The sequence below is a fragment of the Centrocercus urophasianus genome, unplaced genomic scaffold, assembly GCF_019232065.1.
Source record: "Centrocercus urophasianus isolate 14NV4802_14NV808 unplaced genomic scaffold, USGS_Curo_1.0 seq_12, whole genome shotgun sequence".
Lineage (NCBI taxonomy): Eukaryota > Metazoa > Chordata > Aves > Galliformes > Phasianidae > Centrocercus > Centrocercus urophasianus.
The window spans coordinates 7,864,892-7,890,837 of NW_024884364.1; the positions used below are offsets into that span (position 1 = coordinate 7,864,892).

Here is a 25,946-nt window from a genome sequence, read left to right on the forward strand (position 1 = left end):
GTTCACACTGCAGATGGCTCAGCCATCCTTCTCCTTGCCTTGTAGTCTCAGAAGAGAGAAGTCAGTCTAGTTGTGTCGAGAAGGCTGCTGAATATTCTTTTCTTGGATGTTAGACTTTTTGATTCCATGGTTACCTAAAACAAAAAGCATTTTCAGAAATAAAATCATTTTATGATCATTCTTAAGATCTTTGTTTTTGGAAGCAGATTCAGGCAGCACATTGTAACAGAAGCAAGTTAGTTAAATACATACACATGCCATTGCATTGGTATGGAAACTGCTTCACTTCTGCTTGAAATTAACACCTTTTATTTATTTATTTTTCATAGGAAGCCTAAATGAGGATGGGTCACAGAAACTTTTTGACAAGGAATATATACTAATGTTTGGTGTTTTTGATGAAAACAAGAGTTGGCAAAGATCAGCATCACTTAAATACACAATTAATGGGTACGCTGATGGAACGTTACCAGGTACTGTACAAGCTGATGTGACATGACGTACACATGAATGAAGATTGAACATTGCCTTTCTTTGTTTTTTGTTTTTTTTTTTGTTTGTTTGTTTGTTTTTGTGCAAGAGGACAGGACTAGATGAGCGGGGTACAGCCTTTTTTAGAACATGTTTTTAATCACCTAAATTCTGGACGAGTGCTATGCCATACTGCTATTAAGGAAAACAAGATTATTAACTTTAAAAACAAACAAAACCCTTTTTTTTTTTTTTTACTTGGATAATGGGGGAAGTAGTGATGTAACTAGGTGAACTTCTGATTTTTCAGCACATGGAATATCCCAGATGAAAAACTTCCTGGAAGTGGAAAATCAGTTACCATTAAATCAGACAATTAAGTGAGAAGATCAAGATGGTGATAATAGGACTATTCTGTTAGCGTTCTCCCTTGTTCTCCTTTCTTCTTATCTCTGTCCAGTCCATTGAGGAAATGCAGAAGGCTGTTTAGGGTATTGAGCTTTTATTAAGCAAATACTAGACAGGATACTTAATTTCACTACCCATAGCCTTCATTCTTCAACTTCAGTCCTTTTCATTTCTTTCAAGTGAGGAGAAATTGGCTCTCAGAAAGAGGCTGCTGATTTTTTTCTTTCTTCCCCAGTTTGCTGTAAGTCAGATTGTCATTTGCATGCAAGATTTAACACCTTTCTCACTTCTCTTTCAGATTTAGAGGCTTGTATGTATGACAACATTAGCTGGCATTTGATAGGAATGAGTTCTAAGCCAGAAATTTTCTCCGTTCATATAAATGGCCAGGTCATGGAGCAAAGACATCACCGCATTTCTACTGTAAACCTAGTGGGAGGAGCATCAACCACAGTGAACATGACAGTGAGTGAGGAAGGAAGGTGGCTGATATCTTCTCTTGTCCAAAAGCACTTGAAAGGCAAGGAAACATCTATTTATTAAGCAACTTTAGAGTTTTCCTTTTCTTCTTTAAGCCCCCAAAAGCTTCTGTCCTGCAGTGAATAACTATACTTCAGATAGTTTTCATTTAATTAAGAAAACACTGGAAAATAGGATGTTCTGTTGACACTAGAAATGCAAGATGAATTACCAATCGTTCTTATCTGCAGCTGTACATCTGCATGCAGATCAGAGTAGCAGTAAGTCAGAATTCAAACTTCTAAGTCTCTGCAAGCTGTTCAGTTGATCACCATTTTAAAATGAGTGAGAAATCACCTATTTTCAGAGAAATGGAGCTCTCTCAGATATGGAGCACTCAATCTAGTAAGTCTAGTGAAAATATTTGCTGTTCATTGTTTGATAGTAGTGATCAAAGTTCTGTTTGAAAGATTGAGAAAAATCTCTCATAAGAGCAGAAAGGTGTGTTTTGGGGAAAAATATAGAAAAAGAAAAAAAAAAAACAACAGGCAAAAACAAAGCTTTTTATCAATTCAGCTGATATTTCCAAGGACAAGTAGGTGAGAGAGCTGTTGTATTCCATTTGATTAATACAGGCTCCTTGAAGGCTTCCCAAGCCACATCGATGCAACCTTTTTAAGCCTGAGAAAATAACAGTAATAAACAAACCTTGCAGGCTGAGGTAAAGAGAAACAAGAAATGTGATTCAGGTGGTCAGAGCTCAAAGTGGAAAATCACTGTGGTACTCTGTTTCTTTTCAATTAGCTGGAATGCATGGCTACCTTACTGTAAGAGACTGTGGAGACAGACAGGTGAAGAAGAGTCGTCTGTCCCTTAAGGAACGTCGCATGATCAAAAACTGGGAATATTTCATTGCTGCAGAAGAAGTTGTTTGGGATTATGCCCCAACCATTCCAGACAGCCTTGATAAGTAAAATAATACTTTGTCAACATAATATGGAATGTTAATGTGAAATCACACAGTAATTCAGGTTGGAGAGGACCTCTGAGGGTTGTCTCACCTGAATTTCTACACAAAGCAGTGTAAACTTAAAAATTCTATCCATCTGCAAAATTACACCAGGTTGGGCAGCCCCTATCTGATTGAATTTTCATTGTTTGCACAGCTGGGGACCTCTTAGCCTCTCCTCGGTGCCTTTTCAATCTCACATGTAATCAGATGTTCTAATATTGAGACCTTTAGCTATTGCCACTCATACCATCATTATGCAACTCTGAAGAAGTGTATGGTATCTCTCATTTCATAGCTAAAGATAAAAACAAGATTCCTTCCTTAACCCTTTCTTCTTACAACTGAGTAAGCCCATCCTTTCCTTGTATGACATGTATTTTGTCCCCCTAATCACCTTGGTGACCCTCCTCTGCACTCTCTTCAGTGTGTCAGTGCCTTTCTTTTGCTGCAGTGCTTTTAAGAAAACACTTTCTTTCACCTCTAAAGGGGAGCTTAAAACATGCAGATGACAGGAAATGCAGAAGGTAGCATGCAAGCCTGCCTTCTAAATCACTTTTCAACACAAATTCTGCTGAAATAAACAATCCTTCGAGGAGAAAGGCAGTATTTCTAGAGAATCAAGGTTTTAAAAATGTTAGCATGGTAAAAAATATGGGACAGGGCGAAAGAGAGATTGCTCTATAGGTGACCTTTGCATGGCACCAAATAGATGACATAAAAGTCATATTACATTAGCATATTTGGTTGCTCTGTTCAACTTAAGATAAGTACAAGGAAATAGAAGGAATTCTGCAATATACTTGATGTTGTAGTGCACAGTGCTGCCAGTGCACTGTAGGATCATACAGGGTCAGTGCTGGTGCTGCAAGCTGATGTCCATAAGAACCTTTAGGGATTTAAGTAGAACAAGACAAATGCCTTATCCCATATGGGTCGATATACCTCCTTACAACATAGTTTTGACATAACTGTGAAGTATACCTTCTTCTTTGCTATCATTTGCTTCACTTCTCACTTGCTCAGAAATTGCATGGGGCAAACTTGTCTCCTTTTTATCTCTTTCTTGGCTAGTTACATGTCATCCCTCAACTGCTACAGTGCTCTGCCTTTTCTTCTTTTGTTTGGAATTTCAGCATTTGGCCTTGTTCAGTAGCCTTTTTTGAAGGGCCAGTGACCAGGACGAACACGTTATTCTATGTTGCTTAGAAATGTTTATCTCAGTTCTGCTCAGCATTATAATTCTCAATGTTTTTAAACGTGGGAATTTCTCAATTTGTTATACAATATTTGATTGGGATTGAGGTTATCTGAGCACTGTTCCTGGCTTCCCTGAAGTGTTTGCTATTGTAAGCAGTGTTTTTCCTAAATTTGTCTGTGCCCTTTTCAAAGAACATTATTTTCTGTTAATTTATCTTGAAAATGTGGGTGCTACTTCAATTTATCTCTTTCTTGCATGTATTTTATATTAAACTCAATGAAAGCGCTGATGTTAATTGGTTGTATGTGACCCTAAAACACAAATAGCATTGCAAACTTTTTCTTATCTGATATAGGTTAAAATTTGAGGTGAGGACCGTTAGATTAACTCTGGAGTTGAATTTTATTTCAAATAGTGAGATTTCTACTAGTTTCTTCAGTGCCAGATCAGTAATTGGTGTCACTCTTCAAGTTTTGTTGATCCATTTGTCTTTTCTTTTTAAGACACTATAAAGCTCAACATTTGGACAACTACTCGAATCTAATAGGTAAAAAATATAAAAAGGCTATTTTTAGACAATATACTGATGGCAGCTTCACCAAACGTCTGGAAATTCCTCGTCCCAAGGAAACTGGGATTCTGGGTCCAGTTATAAGAGCTCAAATCAATGATAAAGTTAAAGTAAGTACTGTAACCTCAGAGTTTAGTACTGTAGAATAATTTTCTATTGGTAGAGATATGTAAGAACTAGTTTAATTTGTTCATAGTTTTTTTGGTTGGCTGGTGTTATTGCTTTTTGGTTGTGGTTTGTTGGTTGTTATTTTGTTTTTTGTTTTTTCCAAATCCTCTAGTTAATTTAATAAATAGTGGCCTTATTAAAAAGTATAATCACAGGTGACAATCGTTAGGTTAATTTTTTCAATGTTCTATCTATAATTTCACGATTTTTATTTATTTTAATAACTTAATTCGTTTACACTTTCTTTTGTAAAGTATGTTGTCACTGGTACACAATGAAAAAAGCCAGATCAGGTTGGACTTCTAGGGAAATTTAGGTCAGAAGCTAAGGCTCGTGAGCCACCCATTTCTGATGTTATTTTTTTGGGCTGTTTTTGTCAGCGTTGCTCAGTTTTCAGTAGTTAAATGTTCTTTCATGGAGTTATTAAGTGAAACAACAAAACATTACAAGTTTGTAGCGTCGCATCCTCTTGCCTTTCTGTTGTCACTTAATGATGCGTGAATTTATCAAAACATTCCTTTTTTTTCCTGGTTTTATCATGAGTAGACAGGATGTTGTCTTTTCTAATCTCTTTCCCCTTTCAGTCTTGGAATTAGGGAAAATATTTTCTTTTAAGTTGGTTTTCTCTAGTGCTGAAGGCTGTTAGGCATTTCAGTCAATAACTTCATATTTCCTGAGGCAGTATGTGCTTAGAAGCAGGAAGAACAAATGTTTTCTAGGCAGCAAGTGTGAGAAGCTGAAGTTCACAGTGTGGGTTCCACAAGCCCTGCAGAAGCAGGATCCCACCAGGTACCAGCAGCATTTAAACAATGAATTCATGTTGCGAAACCATATGTGAAGCATCCTTTTGCCTTTTCAGCTCTTTCAGGGCATGAAACTAGGCAAATTCTACTACAGTTGAAACTTGGTTATGTGTTCAGACACAGATTTTTGGAATACTAAATTTTCCTTTTTATTTCATCTATCAATACAGATTGTATTCAAAAATAAGGCCAGCAGACCCTACAGTATGTACTTCCATGGAGTGACGCTTTCAAAGAATGCAGAAGGAGCTAATTATCCGCAGGATCCCACAGGTAAGAAATTTGTGGATCGTGTTTTGAGTATCACTGTGGAGAGTTCTGCTGCTTTCAAAGAGACGCTGTCAGTCAGAATTCATTACGTGGATTCTGTGCTCTGCCTCTGCTGACCTTTTGTGCTGCCTTATGGAGAAACCAAGGTACTATTTGCAAAGCATTAAAAAATAACCTTTCTTCAGTGTCTTGCTGGTGATTTTTAGAACCAAAAGCTCTTGCTGAACTTCATTTATCTCAGACGTAGCTTGAAATGACGTAAGTGCACCAATTTCATTAAAAGGTGCAGTCTGGCACTAAATAAAGATCTGGCTCTAAGTTTGTATTATCTGTTTATTTTTCCTTAGGCAATGCCACCCAGAGTAAAGGAATTCAACCAGGGGAGACCTACACGTATGAATGGCAAATTGCTAAAACAGATCAACCCACTGCAGAGGATGCACAGTGCATTACCCGGCTGTATCATAGTGCTGTAGATATTGAGAGAGATGTAGCCTCTGGACTGATTGGCCCACTTCTAATCTGTAAAAGTGAAGCACTTTCTCAGAAGGGTGTGCAGGTAACGTCTCAGAGGGATTTTGCTCATTAATATTATTTGATCTATAGTGAAATTTGTTTTTATTTTAATTTAGAGAAATGTCTTAGAGAGAGCAATCAAACTAATAGGTTTCTGAAGAAATTATTTGAAGATACAGTCTAACTGTCTGCAATGGTAGAGGAATTTTATTCTGATTTTCTTAGCAAGAGCAGCATTTCAACAAGAAGTCAGCCTTATTTGTATGTCTGTTTCTAGACTTGGAAATAAACTTTCCTGCTGCTATTACACCTTCACACTTCTTCATTCAGATCTGAGCTGGTGTTTCTTTGTAACACATCTAACTCAACATGGTCTGCCAGTCTCTGGCATCACTGATTCTAGAGCAACCCAGTAATATGGAAGAGTTCTGGGAGAGTGTATTTGCCATCGACTGAAATCTTGCTTGGAAAAGATTAGAGCATCACTTCAGAGAAAAAACATCAAAAACTTTGTGCTTGGATCAAACCAGAAGGCCGGTCCATTTACTAAGAACCCATCTGCGTGTCAGTAGTGTTAGTATCTTGCTCAGTGTTGCACCACACAGCTGAGCTGGAGTAGAGTGTCATGCTGAAGTCCTGACCCCCAATTGCCTTTCAGTTATTCACTTTGAATCGCACCATAACTGTGTTGAAGCTTATGTCACTTCCTTGTAGGTAAGTAAAATAGATCTGAGTCATTAGTGTCTCTGCTCATAGAATGTAATTGTGCTTATGCTGATTGTCTTTCAGAAAAAGGCAGATGGGGAGCAGCATGCGATGTTTGCTGTGTTTGATGAAAATAAGAGCTGGTACATAGAAGACAATATCAAGGACTACTGCAGTAACCCTGCCTCTGTTAGAAGGGATGACCTCAAGTTCTATAACTCAAACATAATGCACAGTGAGTGGGATAACAAACTGAAGATTATGGAAGTCGTGTGAGACCGAGTGTTCAGTGATTGCAGTTGTCCGATGTAATGCAATTGGGTTTTTCTCTAGTGGGGACTGGGCTGACTACAGGCCCTGAAGCAAAAGCAAGAGTTCTTTAATTTTAATACAGCATTCTGCTGATTTGGAGATACTGTTTCCAGAGCTGGAATTCCCATCCTAGTTTGTATTGTGTTTTCAGCCCTGTGTCAGTCTCTCTCTGCCAAGTGCAGGCCTAATAAACTGGACTGACATCAACGAACAAGAGGCTTTAGAAGTCTTTCACTTTAGTTTTTCTGTTGGTGAGGCATGAAAATATTAAGACCGTCTATATTTTGCTTTCTTTTTAGCAATAAATGGCTACGTGACTGACAGAAATGAAATCCTTGGATTTTGCCAAGATAATGTTGTTCAGTGGCACTTCTCCAGTGTTGGCACTCAGGACGAGATTGTCTCTATTCGCCTTTCTGGGCATGCTTTCCTGTATAGAGGAAAATACCAAGATGTGTTGAACCTTTTCCCAATGAGTGGAGAATCAGTCACAGTGGAAATGGACAATATTGGTAAGAGGCAGGACTGCAGTGCTTATTTGACAGCTCCTCTAACTGCCTTTTAAGCCCCGGTCCATAAGAATTTACCAAAATAGGAAATCTTTTCAGATACACACAGTGCCAGGAAAATCTTGAATCGATGTCTATTGCAGCTGATATGTATGAAGTTTCATTAGCTGCACAGGTGCTTAGCACATACATAATTGTATGTGCTGATAATGAAGTTCTTTTAGTGGTTCTTTGTGTATTTGGGTTTTTTTCTAATTCACAGTTAGGATTGGGGTTAGCAACAGTCATTTTAAGGTATTAAAATTAATGTTCATGGTAACAACCTGGTATCACCTCCGACGTTTTGATTCCCGACTCTGATTCCCAGCTTCTCCATCTTAAGTAACTTAAAAAAGCCAACACTCAAATTACTCTTGTTACTGTTGAACAAAGTGGCTACACATTACCTCAGGTTATTGGTCATTCAGCAGCAGTAAAGTCTGCCACGCTGAATCAGGTCACTAGTCCACCAGTATCTATCTCAATATCTAACAGTGTTTAATACTAGACCTTGAAAAAATAATAGTACAGTTCATGTAGTCTGCACTTGAGAAATTACCTTGTGAAAGGACAAAAATTTATTCCTCATTGAAGACTCTGAGTGTCCAATGATTATCTTAAAATCCCATAGGATTTAGGTATCCTTATTCTGTTCAAATATCAGTGAGCTTTCTGGTTGTGGTTTTGTTTTTAGATTTTTTCATAAAGATTTTTTGTCCTCCCAGCTTGCTTTTTGATGATCTCATAGCCTCAAGAGCTTATCAGTTAAATATACATTGTAGGGATTTTTCATTGTTTTTCAGGACTAGGGAATCGTTAAGAACCCATAAGATTTGATGACAACTTTCCCAGAAATAAATTGTATTTCTGTTTGGTTGTGTATGCAATTTGTTTTTACCATCTAGGTCCTGTAAATTTGTTGCTGTTAGAAATAGGGAAAACGATGCAGGTTGCAGTTTGTCTTTTTTCAGACTCTATCTTTCTGTATTCTGTCACTTTTGCTAGTTCCAAAAGCAAATATACAACAAGCAAAGAACTTGATGCCATTTAAGGAATGGGATTGTACTTTTATTCTCTACTGATCCTAGTTTCAAATGGAAAACTTCATCTTCTAATTTGAAAGTTCTGGTAACTCCTCCAAAACCTAGTCATTTAGATGCTGAGGCTGACAGTTTGATATTTGTGTACAGATTAGAAACTCAAAATACTTTATTATTCTTCTAAAGATCATCTGGTATGCATTCAAAAGCTTTTAAAATACCATGTTTGTCAAAGATTTGTCTACATTGTATCACAAAGTGCTTTGTTTAGAATCTTTATGTGCATGGCAATAGATATAATAACAAAGACTGATTAAAATTAATACTTAATCTCAAAAGACAGAATCTTAGATCCAACTCTAAATATAGGATCTTTCATATCATTTTTTCTTTCTTTTTCACATTGATCTTTTTCATGGGATACGTTTTCACTCATGTCCAAGGTATGCCTCAATCTTTGGGAAAGATCTCCAGTTCTTATTTATTTATTTATCTGTTTATTTATATGGGCTCCTATTTATTTACAAGTATTATTTTTCATTGCAGTGTAGCTCTTAGGAAACTCAGCTGAGGATTAACACTCTTCTATAGCAGGTGCTGTAGAAAAAAAACCAACAATTTTCCCTCACTGTTTACATGGTAGGTAGCATTCACTCCCATAAATACTGCATATTGGAAAAACATTTTTGTTTTGCTTGCAGGCACTTGGCTTTTGGCATCCTGGGGTTCCACAGAGATGAGTTATGGCATGAGACTGAGATTCAGAGATGTCAGATGTGACTATGAGGATGATAGCTTGTTTGATGTTGTGGATTTCACAAACACCAAGACTGATAAAAAGGCTCTTTCCACCTCAGTTGAGGAAGATCTGGGAGAAGAGGTAGATGAAGATGATTCAGAATATCAGGATCTGCTGGCTTCTGTTTATTCCATCCGAAGCTTAAGAAATACAGGAGAAACTGAAGAAACTCAAAACCTTACAGCATTGGCCTGGGGACAATCTGAAGACATTGATACTGCAAGTTCTAAGGTGGCTGTTGACTCAAATCTGACAGTTACCAATGGCAGTCAATTGACAGAGTTCTTAGAAACTCATACTGCTCCTCCTCTCCAAATTGAGACTGAAACATTCCAATCAAATTATACATCAGTCACAGCAGAAAAGTACTTACTTTTAGCTAATGCAAGTGATGGAAAGCCTAACTTAATTTTTGAGAATAGAAGCAGAAGCGATTATGCAGTAAATCACAGTAATATGTCTGGAGGTGAGCACTTGCTGAGCAATGGAGAGGCCCAGGTGAAAAATGCAGAAGAGCCTCTGACTGATAGAAAAGACAGTAATTTTTTTACTGAAGAACATCAAGAAGAAAGCACAGGGAAAAGAAATAACAGCATTAATAGCAAAAGAAAAAAGCGAAGCTCGGTGGCCATTAAATTTTACTCTGTCCAAAAGATGAAAGCTCTTCTAAATCATGTAAGAAATAAAAATGTCTCATTTTCTGATAAGACAAATGCACCTAATTCTATGCAGCATACAGAGAATGCATCCAGCACAGCCACAGTGAGAGATGATCAGCATCCAAGTGATTATGATGGTGATCTGGAAGAGGAAGAAACCAAGGGGGGCAATGCCATGCATGCAGGTAATTTGACGCTTGAGTTGGAAGTCACTGTAGAAGAAAATGAGTCTAATGCATCCAGCCTCTCTCAACTTGAGCTATCCAAAGATAAACAAACAGATTCATTTTCTTTAGATCATACATTGGGCGATATAAGACCTCACTCGAGCCCTGCATTAGTGAAGAACTTTCTGGAAGCATCGTTGCCCAGGGCTGTGAAGTACTCATCTAAAATGACAGATGAGGAATGGAATTTGGTGTCTGCAAAGGGGATTCAGAGACTGGAAGCAAACTTAGACAAATCTGTTAGTGATAAGTTGAATTATGGAGGCAGAAATGGTACAATATTCCTAAATAAGAAGCATATGAAGAAGGATGGGGGATTCTCACATCTAATTGGAGAAAAACATAAAGGCAACTACAAGCACCCACCTCTGAAAAGAAAGGAAGGGAATAAGAATAATACTTTGAGTACATCTGGAACCTTTGTCAAGATCCGAAGGAAAAAAAAAGAATACCCAAAAACTACTCAATTTTTGAACCCAAGGAGTAAAAAGCCCCAGAAATTCACCAAACCTACTGAAGAGCTTGGCCGCACATTGCTTCCAGGTGGGGCCAACCACGTAACACTGCCGTGTTGCACTAACACCACAGAGTCACCCAGTAAGTCCAGGCACAGAGAATTGCCAGGTGATACACAGCAGCTTAAGCCATCCATCGTCATTGGGCTTCCCCACGAAAATGGGAACTATGAATACACTTCAGGAGAATATTACAGCGAGGATACTTCAGGTGATGAATATGAATACTATTATGTGAGCTTTGATGATCCATACATGACAGACCCAAAACTGAACGTCAATGAACAGCGTAACCCAGAAAACATTGCTGAACATTACCTGCGTAGCAGAGGGAATGAGAGGAGATACTACATTGCAGCTAAGGAAGTCTGCTGGAACTATGCAGGACTTAAAAAAAGGTTTGGCTAAATCCTTAACTTTCATTTTGGTCGTATTGACACTAACAAAGTGTTGATTTGCATGCTGATGAACTGAAGAGCATCTGTAACCTGCGGTGTGATTTTGACATTACGGTTACACAGCTCTTAAGGATTTTTCATGGAGGCTGGTAATCCTTTGCAGTCTCACTAAAAACACTCTTTAATACAAAAGTGGAAAAAAACCTCTGTCATTAACTTCCATTTAGCTTTGTTGTGCTTGAATGACCTGTTTTACATCCTCCTTCAGCTCTTAGATTCTGTAGTAGAGACTGGACAAAGAAACCTCTCTGTATAAAGACTTTTCAGGTATTAAATGATGTGACTGATCTAATACAGAAAGATTGTGCTTATAGGTAGTATGAAATTGCACCGTTTCTAGCACTGAAAAGAAATGGTTCTGGTGTTTCAATTCTCTATTATAAAATTAAAACACTTATGAGACCTAGCAATGAAACATAAATGCAAAGTGCTTAATCATGCAGGAGATAGAGAATTCCTTACACTTAAAGTAAAAATACAGCTGGATGAATTATTGCAGTGTTGTTCATAGTGCGTAGAGAAATCACAAAATGACAGGATCACAAACCCTAACATTGATTTTTGTTGAGTTTTTTTTGACAGCATCTCAATGCTACAACAAAAAAAAGTATGTATGACTTGTGAGAGACTCCATACTAAAAAATTATTATCTTGATTTAACCAAATTAAGGTCACTACTTACGTTACAATGCGTAGAATTCCTAGTCATCTTTCATCCAAGGGCTGAACTTTGTGATTTTTGAAATGAAGACCACAACCATAACTTCAGTTTTCATCTGTCATTACGGAATGCTCAGCTCTGAAATATCTAAGTTTTCAGGCTGAATTTCCTGAATTTATTTGAATGAATCCCTAGTGCTTCTATTTAAAATCTAAATAATGCTTCAAGTGCTTAAGAGCTAATTTGTTCTTACCATCTCTGTTTCCAGAGACTAGTAGTAGTTTTTGTCAGTGACAAATGGCCAAGTATTTGAAGAGTCTCCCAAACTGTAGAACTAGAAGTTTTTAAACAATGTAAGTTATGATTTTCAAAATCAGCTGGCACATCTGTGTTTATTCTTTACATTCTGAAATGTTTCTGTTGCATAAGTACCCGACTTCATCAAAACTGTGTCCAGTTCACTGTGTGTTTTCTTTTGGGGGCTTCCTTTCAGTACGATGATGTATGACAAAATCTGTAAAGATGGCAGCACAAAGAAGGTGATTTTTCAAAGGTACACAGACAGTACCTTTACGGTTCTTCAGGATGAAGGCGAGTATGAAGAACATCTTGGCATCCTTGGACCGGTTATCCGGGCTGAAGTGAATGATGTAATCCTGGTAAGTTGCTGTTCTTTCAATATGTGCACGAGATAGGATTTTTATGGTGATCTACGGTGGGACATGGAATGGATCTAAAAATGCCACAGATTTTAAAAGATGATAGAGGAGAGACATTTTTCAGAGCCAGAAATTGCACAGAGGACAAAAGAACACAGTGATGTGTTATTTCATTGAAGGAGTAAGATTTTTGCTGTTTTATTCACTGTGAATTCACTCCTGCTTTTCTTTCTCGTGTTTCCCACCAGATTTATGTTTAGCATTAGAAAGTTTTCTTAGACCCAAACTGCACTAAAAGTATTACTTTTTATGTGAAAGTGGATCATTTTATAACTTGTAAGAAGAATTGGTAGTATACTGGTAGTATACTTACACTAGGAAGCATGATGACGTAGTGCTTTCCTGCTTTCCTCACCCTTCCCCATCTATCTTCCAACACACAAGCATGGACTGCGTAAAGTAGATCTCACACCTTTCTGCTTATTTCTGTGAGTGATGTACAGTAGGAACACACTAAACTATGTTAAAAATACAAGGAAGAAAGAATCTATTTTAGCTTGCAAAAGTTATATTTTAAAGGAGGTAAATATGGAATCTCCCTGTCCTTGTGCTTATCTGGGACAAGTGTGACTGACACATGCAGAGATCTAATGTTACTATTTGGTTATCGTCTGCCCTTTATTGCGACCATGCAGCTGAATGTAAGTAGAAGCTCTGTATCTCACTGCTTGCTGTAAATAAGCATTCCCAGGATTGAAAAGGAGAAGCAGGAACCTGGACCCAGTAGAAGGCAGGGAGATTGTCTCATGCTTCCTAATATTTAGTTATCATATTTAGTTATCAACCAGCACTGGAGAGCATGACACTGCTCTGCGTGGAGCTCTGAAAATTTATTCTTACCAGCTTTGCTGTTGACAATGTGGCCTGTGGTCATTATACAAATGTTGACCCTGGTTTGAAGTTATTAGAAGGCATTACACAGGACCTTTACTTTAGGCCCAGAATTGCTCAACGGATTTTTCTTCTTCTTTGTCTAGGTTCATTTTAAGAATCTGGCATCCAGACCATATTCCCTCCACGCCCATGGACTTTTTTATGAAAAGTCCTCTGAGGGAAGCATTTATGATGATGAGTCTAGTGATTGGTTTAAAGAAGATGATAAAGTTCAGCCAAATAGCAGCTACATATATGTATGGTATGCAAACAAACGATCAGGACCACTGCAGCCAGGAGCAGCTTGTCGTTCCTGGGTCTACTACTCTGATGTAAATCTGGTAAGGAAATCAAACTAGAAGTGATAGTATTGCTGCAATTTATGATTTATATATAATCATAGAGGTGTGGAGGGATCTCTTGATATTATCTAGTCCAATCTCCCCGTGCGTGCTCTAGGCAACTAAAGCAGGTTGCCTGGATTACACATCAAGTCAGATTTTTGATATCTCCAAATGATGTTATTGTACAGATGTGGAAATGTAAGATGCTGAACACTTTTTAGATAGCTGTCCTGACGTTTGGGTGTGATGTTCTGATGTGAAATTTAATCTCTTATATTCAATTAAAAGAGGGAATAAACTGTTGATTAATTTAGAATAGGAAACACTAGTAGATTGAGGCAACTAAAGAGATAGAGCACTGGAAATTTCAGGACCCTTCTGCTACGTTTTTAGAGCTTTATGTATTTCCATAGAATGTTTTTGACATCTTTTAGGAAATCTATTCTTACATTTAATACGGGTTTACTACCTTGTAGGAGAAAGATACGCACTCGGGTTTGATTGGGCCGATACTGATCTGTGAAAAAGGAACCTTCAGTGCATCAGACAGCAACAGAACAAACACTCGAGACTTTTTCTTGCTTTTTATGGTCTTTGATGAAGAAAAAAGCTGGTACTTTGACAAACGCTCTAGAAAGCCTTGTACTGAGAAGACCCTAGAAATGAAACAATGCCACAGATTCTATGGTACTTATTTCCTTTTCTCAAGTATTTACTGGGGTAAAGGGAAAGGTGTTGAGGGAATTATGTCAGTTCACTTTGCTTGTGAACAAACGTAAATCCTGCACATAAGTTATCTGAGTATTTTTTTTGCTGTTGCTGTTCTCCATTGTCCCCATAACAGTCATAGTTTTATCATAGAAGATTAGCATTGACTGGAAAATTGGTATTAAAATGTAGAAAGGGTATTGACCTGAAACTTTAAAAAGGCTTTTCAATTTAAACAAACAAACAGAAAAAAACCATACCAATAAAACCCCCCAAACCACTCTTCTTGGTAAGAGGCTAATACTCTGGGAAAGTGAATCCTTTTGCAAGAAGTATAAAAACAGAATAATAATTTGGCAAATCGACTAGTTCTACTGAAAGAATTTTAAGCAGTTCTAGGACTCCGTGTGCTTCTGTGTGGACACAGAGATTTTATTTACGTAGAGTGGAGTAAGTGGCTAAGTGCTGAGAGGTAATCTTTTGTTCTCTTTGAAATAATTGATGGTATGTAGACTGTACTGTACAGTGATGTTTTTCCTGAGTATACTAAATATTTCAATAAATATTTCATTAAATACTTGACTTATTTTAATAACTACTTTCTCACATTTTTGAAGATCTGTTTAGTGAAGTGTTAACCATTCCAGCAATGTGGTGTTTTTTTTTCAGCCATTAATGGGATTACCTACAGTTTGCAAGGCCTGAGGATGTATGAAGGTGAACTCGTCCGATGGCATTTGCTTAATATGGGTGTGCCAAAAGACATTCATGTTGTTCATTTTCATGGACAGACGTTCACAGAACAACTAGAGCTCATGAAGTATCAGCTTGGTACATACACACTCCTTCCAGGTAAGTATCAGAATAAATTCTAAGGGTCAGTTAGTGCAGTCATACCAATGTAAATGGGAACAGAATTTGGCTGTGGGCACAGGAAAACAGAATTTGAGGGCGCTAACAGTCCAGGTGCCAACAGTGGTCAGAAACTTATTATTAGCACCTCACTTAATATTTTGGGAGGTCAGAAATGAAGACATGAGAGATAAGCATAAAGTTATGGTCGAAACATTTGTGTTTGGGCAAATGTTTTCCTCTCAGATGAGTAGAAATGTATGTGGAAAATGAATATTAGTATGGTCCGTAGTACTACCTTCTGTTTGTATTTTCTTGCTGCTCACTAGGCATGTGACAATTGGTTTAAGGTTTCTGTCCTTTGTGTCTTTCTTTTCCTTTCTACAAAGTAGTCATAGATTGGATTTGGCTTTGGCTTTGGCTTTGTAAAGTGCTCAACAGTAAAGAAAGTAAAGGAATTCCATAGGATAGTGTCTGCCACAAATTCCTCATGAAATTAAGAATATACAATAACACAGCTGTCCTGTTCATACATTCCCAGACGTCAGCACCTCTGGAAGTCCCATCAGTGTTTGCTGGGAATTACTATTGGTATCTGGCTTGTGAGCATTTATTTTTACAATGGGAAGTGAGTATGATGCAGGAAAAAAAAAACAGAACAAATGTCAGCCCTAGGAGAATGCTTACATACAGAAAGTAATTAAATAAGCTAAAAACACTCTTTAGGCCAGAACTTACTCCTTTACCCATCACCGTCAACACTGTGACGTGCATAACAGCACTTAGAAAGGCTGCATTGGCAGCTGTGCATGTTTTTAAAAAAATAATAATATAGGAAACAATCAAAATAATGGGATTGGCTTGGAAGGATATGATGTTATTTCAGTGAACATTAGATGATTTGTTCACAGTTTAAGCCTTTTATTGTAATATTTTTCACCATGACATCTCTGTATGTTTTTCACAGAATCACAGAATGGCCAGGGTTGGAATGGACCTCAAGGATCATGAATCTCCAACCCCCCTGCCACATGCAGGGCCATTTTTGTTTAAATGAGAACCAGAATTGTCATGTCTGCACTAACTAGAAACATAAGAAAAGCAATGAAGCATGTATTGTGTTTTCTTAAAAATAATTTAAAAAAAGATCACACAAATATCCTTAAAGGTCTGATTCCTACTCAATCCTTGGCTTTCTTGAGGTATGCAAAAAGTGAAGAAAGGGCTCATACATGTCAGTGTCCTTCATCTAGTTTTCTTTACATCCATCCAGTACATTACTTGAACAAACTGGGGAGCACAAGTAAGGACTGCAATCAACACCACAGAATCAACACCCCTACATTATGTAATAAACTTAGTATTGTTCATTACATGGATCAGTCTGCCATGTGCAGATCTGCCATGTGCAGGTGTCTGTTGTTGCATACCATCACCTACGCTTCTGCAACTTATAGTAGCAGGAAAGACTAGGTTTTGTTGTGCTCTCTTAATTCTCTGTCTCCAGATTGAACTTGCTTGTTAAGAAGAAAAAAGGATTGGCATCAGTGGTGTTAGTTCTGCTTTCTCTGCTACGTTTAGCATGGAGAAATTTTTCTGAATCAAGCCATAGTATAATCTCTAATTTAACATACAGCCTCACTAACATCAGCCTTATAATGCTAACACTTCTGATATATTTTTTTTCTTCCATCTTTTCAAGGCTCATTTCAGACAGTTGAAATGAAACCACAGAGACCTGGCTGGTGGCTTTTAGACACTGAAGTGGGGGAATATCAGCAAGCAGGAATGCAAGCATCCTATTTGGTTCTCGAGAAAGGTACTGAATTAAGATATTTTTTTGGCTAGGGGAATCAAGCTATAAAGTCATCTCTGTCCTTTCAGGGTCACTGAAAATAAGTTCAGGAGTGCTCTGCAAAATGTGCTTTCAAGGGGGTGGAGTGATTACTGCAAATTTATTCTAAAAGAAAAATGTTCAGCCTTTAGCATACTAGCTTTGAATTCATTGGTTTTCTCTCAGTGACCATTAGATTAATCGATTGAAAGAAACTGCAGAGATTTATTTGTCCTCTGGGAAAAGAATGGTAAAGTTACATTATTATTCAGAATTTCTCTGAGCAGTGCTGCCTTAGAACATTGCATCTGGATATATACTGAAGTTAAATCTTCCTTTTAACAACAAACTTACTGTGCTCTGCCCAGAGTGCAAGATTCCAATGGGTATGGCAAGTGGAGTTATACTTGATTCACAAATCAACGCTTCGCATCATATAGGTGAGTTAATAGTTGAAAAGATCTGAGCATGATACTGAATATCACCACCAAAGTGCTGCAGTTCCATTTATTTTATTTTATTTTTACATCTTACATCAGTAATGAATCATTTGACAGGTTAAAAAGCTCTCCAGTTCTTCAGAGGCTGATGTGAACTAGATAGCCCTCATCACTGAATTCAAACACTGTCATGGATCTTCTGTCAGCACCATAAGCCCGAGAGTCAAGCAGACCTCTGTCAATGGCCTGCTGCATGACCTGGAACAAATATAACTTCATCTTTTTATCCTCTGGGTTCCCCATTTGAAAATCAACATGAAGTGCTCAAAAAATTTTTTGAATTTGCAGGTGATATGAGCTGTCAAAGTGCAAAGTGCGTTTGTATTGAAAGATTTGGGAAACTGGCATCCAGAATGATGACAGTTTTTGCTTTACCAGGTTAACTTTTTACATGAAAACTATATCATTTTCTAGAGAAATTGTTAGGATTCTACACAGACAGTAGCAAGTGAAGGTGTACACAGGTTGCACAAGCAACCTTTTTTTCCTTTTTTCTTTTTTTTTTTTTCTCTTCAAGACAGATCTTAAAGGAACCAAAGTACTCCATGTTTTAAGCATATCTCTTTAAATTCTTTATTCATATTTTTTTTTTTCTGTAGACTACTGGGAACCTAAGTTAGCCCGGTTAAACAATTCTGGAACATATAATGCTTGGAGTACAACAATGACAAATGATCTTCCTTGGATTCAGGTATATATTACAATATATGCTTGGCCATCATTAAGCCTGGACATGTCCATGCAATCCTGTGTTGTTATTTTCTTGCAACTTGTATTAGAAAATTAAGTTGCTTTTGTTGTTATAGAGCAAGCTGCTGTTGAAAACAGAAGATGAATCAACTTTGTTTAGAGATGCCATAAACTGCCTACCCCTCTTGGAGTTAACCCAGTCTGTAGTGCCCTTGAAGCTCAATGGCTCAACGGTCACCCTTACAATTTAGACTGAAACCATTTGTTAGGCAATTAAAGTCATTCTCTCCTCTACCTTTTTTTATGTTTACCTAACAGTATATATTTATTTTTATGTACATTTGTTGGGTGATGATTTAAAGTGTAATACTCTCAAGTAGTACTTAAGATAGTTTTGGAGAATATTTATTTTTATTGGATGCTTCCGTGTTCAGCTTGATGTATCACATGCAAATGAAGCTGATAAAATTATGGCTTCAAGCACTGTACTTTTCAGGTGCCTCACTTCCATGTTTTTCTTCTATTTAATCACTTTTGCTCCAGATGGCTAAGGTAAACCCATATCTATGATTTCCTTAAACTCTTGTGAAAATGACCAGTTGAAAGAAGAGAGAGACTCAGATTAGTGTTGCAGCAACTGCTTGTATTCCTCCTGGGGGTGTTATATTGTGGGTACCAAAATGCAGGGCTCAAAGCTACTGTGTAGATGCCAATGAATACAACTTATATCATTGTGCAGTTCTGACTTCATAAACATCTTTCTGTTCCCAGGTGGACTTTCAAAGACAAGTTGTATTAACTGGAATACAGACACAGGGTGCCAAGCATTTTTTAAAGTCCTTCTACGTCCAGAAGTTCTTTATTGTTTACAGCAGAGACAAACGAAAGTGGAACACTTTCAGAGGAGACAGCTCTCCAGCAAAAAAGGTTTGTACATACAATAGAGATTGTAACAACCTAGGTAACCTCATTGGATGATACAGTGAGTTGATAACTTTATTTTATGTTAGAGACAATGGAAGAATCGGTGGTCTTTAGAGACCTTGAGCTTGAAACCTCAAACAGCATTTACCAATCAAAATTCAGACCAGAAGACAAATTGTAAGATAAACCTGCTAGACTGGGATTTAGATTGTCCCTGTGACCTTTTCTGTAGAGTCTGGCTTACTCACAAGCATCTCTTCCTACTTTTGTTTCCTAAGCCCACATTAACTTTTTGAAACAAGCAGGAAGATGAACTAAAAATTAGACCCTATTTCATTAGGAACCAAATGCTTCTTCCTTTTTTGTTCTTCCTCCTATCACAACAACTGAATTTTAAACTATCTGAATTGCCTGCAGTAGGCACGTGTGACAAGTTTGGCCTTACCCCATAAAAGGCTCCTTTTATACCCAAACACTGCAGCCCTGCCAAATACAGCTTTCTGTGGTAGGACTCCCAAATCAAAGCACTTTCTCTTACCTCTCCTTTTGCCTCTTTTCCAACAGTTTTATATAGTGCATAGCAATGGGTTGCTTATTTGAACTGAAGGTTTTAGATGCTTCCAAATGTGCTAAGATGGGACCATGAAATAATACATGTTCCCTGCAACATAAGATGCTCCATCATGGTGGATAGGGCTCATGGCAAAAAAGACTTCCTTTACAGAGCAGGCTTTCACCATCCAAGCTTGTGTTTGCATTAAATTAGCTATATGTGGGTATTTTTTTATTTATTTATTTATTTATTTTTAAGATTTTTGAAGGTAATTCTGATGCCCATGGTATAAAAGAGAACATCATTGATCCTCCTATTATTGCGAGGTATATCAGAGTCTACCCAACACAGGCCTACAATGAACCTACTCTTCGCATGGAGCTCCTTGGCTGTGAAGTAGATGGTAAGAATGATTTGTGTGCTTGTGCTTGGCAATTTTTCTGGCAATTTTTGAACTTTTATGTTCAATGAAGCTAAAATTGTGAGTGTTCTCCAATTCCAGCTTTGTCACTTAGACTATGGCTACTTGGTTGAACATGGCACTTCTCTTAACAGGTTGCTCTTTGCCACTTGGAATGGAAAATGGAGAGATCAAGAATACTCAGATAACAGCCTCATCTGTTAAGACATCCTGGTTTAGTACCTGGGAGCCTTCCCTCGCCCGCCTTAACCAGAAAGGAAAGATAAATGCCTGGCGAGCCAAGGTAACAAGTGAAAAAGAGGGACAAGTGCAGGAAAGCTACTGCTAATAAATTTGTGCTCTGTGCTCTTGTGCCTTCTGTAGGCTGTGCCCAGTGCCAAACATGGTAGGTTACTTCACAACTCTTTAACAATCTTGTGTGAGGAAGCCCATTCCACCCTCACTAGAAAACTTGTTAAACTTTTGGCAAAAAATGAAATCATATTTTGGAGAGATGGATGGTGCCCTCAGATCCACAGCCTGCAGCACTTCCCTGCGAAAATCTCTCTCTTAATTTCTAAATGAACACAAGTTTGAATATTTGGCTTCATGGAGCTAAAGAAACCCTTCCTGGATTGGCATATAGTCAGTACAGCGTAATGGATCTGAGGCTGCAGATTTTGTGGTTCATTCTGCCCCTGTTCTACTGAAAACCTTCAACAGGGCGGGTGAATTGCACCTGCAGAATGGAGCTGCATTTATTTATGAAGCACCTTCAGAGTTGCTGGAAGCAAGCATTTGTTAGAAGTGTTTGGTAACAGTATTATGTACAAAGTCCTTTGAAATTTGCTGGAAGCTTCTGCTTTATATAAGCATTTGATATTAACATTATATATTTTAACATTGGAGATAAATCTATTATTGAGGTGGGTTGACTTTGGCTTTTTGCCTGGTTTCCACCAAATCACTCTCTCACTCCCCCTCCTCAGCAGAATGGGAAGAAAAAAGCTATGCAAAAACTCATGGATTGTGACAAGGGTGGGGAGATTGTTCACCACTTACTGTCACAACGCAAAAACACTTGACTTTGGCAAGCTTAATTTAATTAATAAATTAATTTAATTTATTGCTGACTCATTACAGAGCAGGACAGTAAGAACAACAAGAAGCTAAAAACACCTTTTCCCCTACTTCTTCCCAGGCTCAGCTTCACTTCTGACTCTCCTTGCCCAATGGCACTTGGTGACTGGGAGCTGTGCTCAGTGCACAGGCTTTCTCTTTGCTGCTTCTTCCTCTACTCCAGCATGTGTAATTTACACAAGGTGCAGTTCTTCGGGAGTAAACTGCTCTAATGTAGGTTTGCTACAGGCTTTAGTTCCTGTCAGGCAACCTGCTCCAATGTGGGCACCTCTTCATGGGCTGCAGTTCCTGCCAGGAGCTTGCTCATGAGTAGGCTGTCCTTGGGCTACATTTTCTCTGGGAGGATGTCTACCTGTTGCACTGTGATTATCTGCTCTGACATGGCCCAGGATGGACTGCAGGGGACAGGCTGCTTCACCATGGTCTTCTCTATGGGCTGCAGTGGAATTTCCTCCTCTCTCCTCCCCTCCCCTGAGTATTTGCAGAGTTGTTTCTCACATTTTTCTTATCCTCCTCTTTCATAGCTGCTCATGTTTTTTTATCCATTCCTAAATGTGGTATCAAAGAAACAATCAGCATTGCTCATTGGCTTAGCTTTTGCCAGCAGTGGATCCACCTGGAATCGGCTCTATCCAATATGAAACAGGCAGTTGCTGGTCTTATCTCACAGAAACCACCCCCATTAGCAAAACCTTACCATATAAACAAATAGTTATTTTTCTATATGTATTGAAAATAATGCAAAAATCTTAAGATACACCACCTGCAATGAAGAAGTTAATTGCAATGGCCACAAAGTGTGCTTTTGACTTCTGTTTTCGCTTTACTATTTTTTTCCTCTTTGCAGTTTTAATACGCTCTTAACTACAGTTGTTGCTCTGAAAGTAATATGTCCTATTTAGATACAAAGAGCACAACAAAACTATTTGAAAGAGAAAATCCTCAGCTACAAAACAATATTTTTCAGTGTAGTCGCCACCATTAGCTGTGTATTTTCACCAGCAATGAACTGCCTGCCACACTGGTAAAAATCTGCACCAGCAGAGGTGATCCAATGTCACTTTCCAAATGGTTGAGTTCAGTTACACGCCTTTGCTTCATCTTCACTTCCACATCAGACACCACTCTGTCAGGCTGCCCCTCTGCTGCTATCTGTCACACAGCAACAACATGTAATGGAATACTGATGGGAAGGTTCAGTCTCTGCTGCCATACCACCAACATCTACCGCTGACGTCCTGGGCCAACATAATAACATAAGTGGCATTATCTTCAGAGCAGGCCTTGTATCCTTCAACAAGAATTTTCACTTAAGCAAATAAAAAGATATACATGTTTTCTAACGGGTCACCTTGCTTATCAATTACAGTCAAACAACAACCAACAGTGGCTGCAAATTGATCTCCTCACGATAAAGAAGATAACTGCTATTGCTACCCAGGGGGTCAAGTCTGTATCAACCGAAAACTTTGTGAAAACCTATGTTATTCTCTACAGCAACCAAGGCTCGGAGTGGAAATCCTATACAGAGGGTTCAAGCTCAGTGGAAAAGGTATCATCTTCAGCTCAGACAACTCTGCCATTGTTTTGTTTCAGATTCTGAGCACAGTGAGGGCAGAGCACTCAGCCAAAAAGATACTCTCTCAGGACTTTAAAATGTTAGGGAGCTGGAGTTACTAAGATAATGTCATAATATCAGTCTGATTTTTCACAGTACTTTACAGTAATAGAAGAACACCAAATCCGTAGAGAATGCAGTCAACTTTGTGATAAAAGGAACTGATGCTATTTGTAAAGAAGGACATTTCATTTGAATGCACAAGGCCATTTAATCTTGATGAACAAAAGATTTTCAAGGGACTCTTTCCAGCTTTTTTTTATTTTTGCCTTTAGTGTATCATTTAAATCAATGAGCATTTATGTGTAACACAGCTGGAGAGCTCTGGATGCCCAAGAGCTGGTGACATACTTTATATTATAACCCGTATCACTTTACATCAACCTGGCCCGAGGGGCAAGATAGAGGTAAAATAGGGGAAGTTTGGTTTTGTAATCCATTCAAATTAGAAAGGAACCTTTTGTGATGTGAATGGACATCACAACAGAGGTGGTTGAGATGCTGATGGCCTGAAATAGTGTCAACCCAGCATTTCAAAAGGAAACTGCATTTTGCATAACATCAGCATCCACATGGTCCATCTGCTCTGGGCAGCTAATGCAGTGGCTTAGAACCATTTTAAAAAGAAAAGGAAAAAAACCCAGCTTATTTTAAAGTGCTGCCTTTTACCTCATGGTGTATTCTGTATTTGCAGGTTTTCTCTGGCAATGAAAACAACAATGGGCATGTCAAGCACTTCTTCAACCCACCTATCCTGTCCAGGTTTATCCGCATTGTTCCAAAAACATGGTACAATGGTATTGCCCTTCGGGTGGAACTTTTTGGCTGTGATTTTGGTGGGGATCTGACTGCAAAAAGAACTGAGAAGTCTGGGAGCTCTTAACCTTTCTGCAATCATCACACAGAGAAACTTCTTAAAAAAACAACAGAAAAACCCACCAACTCTTAAAGTGATCGTACTTAATAGTTTAGATGTGTGCCTCATCAAAGGACATAATGTGTTGCTAACAAGAATTGAGAGAGGGTTCTTTGGCAGGCATCCCATTCCTATAAATACACACTTCAGAAAGAAGCTTCTTTTCTGTGGAAATAAATAGTGGTCCCTTCTATTTTATATATTGCTTCTTCATCTTTACGAGTAGACTGTCTTGCTTTGTACTTATTTTTATATCTTTAAATATCAGCCACACTTCTGCAGCAGAGGGGAATAATAGAAAGCTGCTGGTGGACATTCTCCATGCGTAGGGCTGAGAGGAAAAACCAGTGCAGACATGGAGCTGCCATTCTGCATTCCAGCAATGCCTTGGTAAGAAATTATTGTGGAGATGAGCTCACCTCCAGACATCTTTCATCTACGCTCTGACAAAGGTAGAAAGCATCCCAGCGTCAAAGTATATGTATCCTCTCTTCTTTGAGAATGTGGTTCACATTATTGATTTGGTTCTTACATAGCAAGCACACTGGAAATGCTATGGGTTTTGGATAACATTTTATCTTCAGTGCCCAGGAATGGGGAGGGATAGCCAGCAATATCTATTGCCCAAAAATGAGAAGGAAAGCGTATGTGCATTTCTCACAGGATGGCTACATTTAGCAACAACACCTATGCAGACTGTGAACTCATCTTTCCAGCAGAGGTTTAGCTAAGCTTTCAGAAGTGTCATTGGATTCCATCCTGCAAATTATTTGCAGAACTTGCATTATTATGGTTTCCTTGAGAATGTGGAATTTTTGAAGTTGTTTTTGAGCCTCATGGCATTATCCAGCTTACTTCAGCAGTTTTTCAGTCCTTGTATCTTAATGCACATTTCGAAATAAGGATGTAAAGCAGGAGTGTAAAGTAATTCTTTTTTCTTTTCAACTGTCAAAAGCTGTTGTCATTTTTCACTAAAAATAAAGATAACACTGTAGCATGAAAAGCATCAACATTTTAATTTGTATATCTGCCTCTGCAGTAGTACATCTTCACCAATAATTAGTGAAATTTCCATCACAGAAGTAAAATTTTCTGCTGAATAGGAAATTTCAGTGCTAATTAGAATTAACTTCAAACTGTGAAATAGTATGAATTCAGTTTATATTATGCACTAATTCAGTATAATTCTTGAAAGACTGGTTACTTAATATTTTATGACGGCGCTTAAATTATTTTTATTTGATACATCTACTAAGTTGCATCACAAGCTGTATTCACTTAGATGAAAAAATTTTGAACTTTGGAGACACTGTTTACCCTAGAATACAAATATTAAATGCTTGCAAAGTTTGGCAGAACAAGAGTTTTGTGAGAGATGCACTAAACAGTCTCTGTTGGGGTTGGTCTCTTCTCCCAGGTAACAGCAATAGGATGAGAGGTAATGGCCTTAAATTGCAGGAGGATGTTCAGGTTGGGTATGAGGAAACATTTTCTTCTCAGAAAGAGTGGTGCTGCAGTGGCACAGCTGCCAAGGGAGGTGGTGCAGTCACTGTTCTGTGGAAGTGCTCAAGAACTGTGTAGATGTGGCACTGAGGGACATGGCTAGTGAGCATGGGCTGACAGTTGGTCTAAGTGATCTTAGTGGTCTTTTCCAGCCTTAACAATCATGATTTCAAAAGGCTTTAAGAAGTGTTCTTAAAGATTCTAAATAAGCAATTATTAGACTTAGACAAGTGCAGGGGCAGGACTACATACATCTGCATCGGTTTTCCAAGTTGGAGGCTCTGCTTACGCTTGTTAACAGATGGGACTTTGGTCAATTTGAGCAGCTGTTCTGGTTGTCCTCTCCCAACCTCTTGTGAACCCCCCAGCTACAAGCTGGAGGGACAAAGTGGAAAAAATAGAAGACCTTGACACTGTGCAAATGTTGTTCTGCAATAGCTAAACCATTGTCAACATTTTTTTAGCCACAAATCCACAACTCAGCACCATCCCTGAAGAAAATCAGCTCCATCCTTATCAGACTCAGTACGATCTCCACTCCTTATTCCACACCGTTTACATCACACTCAGCT

General features: G+C 38.2%; 1 protein-coding gene across 1 annotated transcript in view; it reads left to right on the plus strand.

The window, feature by feature from the left end:
- The window catches only part of F5 (coagulation factor V), a 34,546-nt gene extending 10,477 nt beyond the window's left edge, over positions 1 to 24,069 (plus strand). The window contains exons 5-25 of the mRNA XM_042809571.1: positions 330 to 473; positions 1,178 to 1,399; positions 2,143 to 2,308; positions 4,052 to 4,229; positions 5,261 to 5,363; positions 5,708 to 5,919; positions 6,666 to 6,816; positions 7,193 to 7,405; positions 9,183 to 11,079; positions 12,294 to 12,459; positions 13,497 to 13,733; positions 14,213 to 14,423; positions 15,114 to 15,296; positions 16,999 to 17,115; positions 17,499 to 17,570; positions 18,230 to 18,321; positions 19,092 to 19,247; positions 20,056 to 20,200; positions 20,353 to 20,501; positions 22,707 to 22,889; positions 23,650 to 24,069. Of these exons, the coding sequence (XP_042665505.1) occupies positions 330 to 473; positions 1,178 to 1,399; positions 2,143 to 2,308; positions 4,052 to 4,229; positions 5,261 to 5,363; positions 5,708 to 5,919; positions 6,666 to 6,816; positions 7,193 to 7,405; positions 9,183 to 11,079; positions 12,294 to 12,459; positions 13,497 to 13,733; positions 14,213 to 14,423; positions 15,114 to 15,296; positions 16,999 to 17,115; positions 17,499 to 17,570; positions 18,230 to 18,321; positions 19,092 to 19,247; positions 20,056 to 20,200; positions 20,353 to 20,501; positions 22,707 to 22,889; positions 23,650 to 23,838 (5,186 nt within the window). The 3' untranslated portion in view covers positions 23,839 to 24,069. The remainder of the gene's footprint in view (positions 1 to 329; positions 474 to 1,177; positions 1,400 to 2,142; positions 2,309 to 4,051; positions 4,230 to 5,260; positions 5,364 to 5,707; positions 5,920 to 6,665; positions 6,817 to 7,192; positions 7,406 to 9,182; positions 11,080 to 12,293; positions 12,460 to 13,496; positions 13,734 to 14,212; positions 14,424 to 15,113; positions 15,297 to 16,998; positions 17,116 to 17,498; positions 17,571 to 18,229; positions 18,322 to 19,091; positions 19,248 to 20,055; positions 20,201 to 20,352; positions 20,502 to 22,706; positions 22,890 to 23,649) is intronic.
- Positions 24,070 to 25,946: the final 1,877 nt, after the last annotated feature.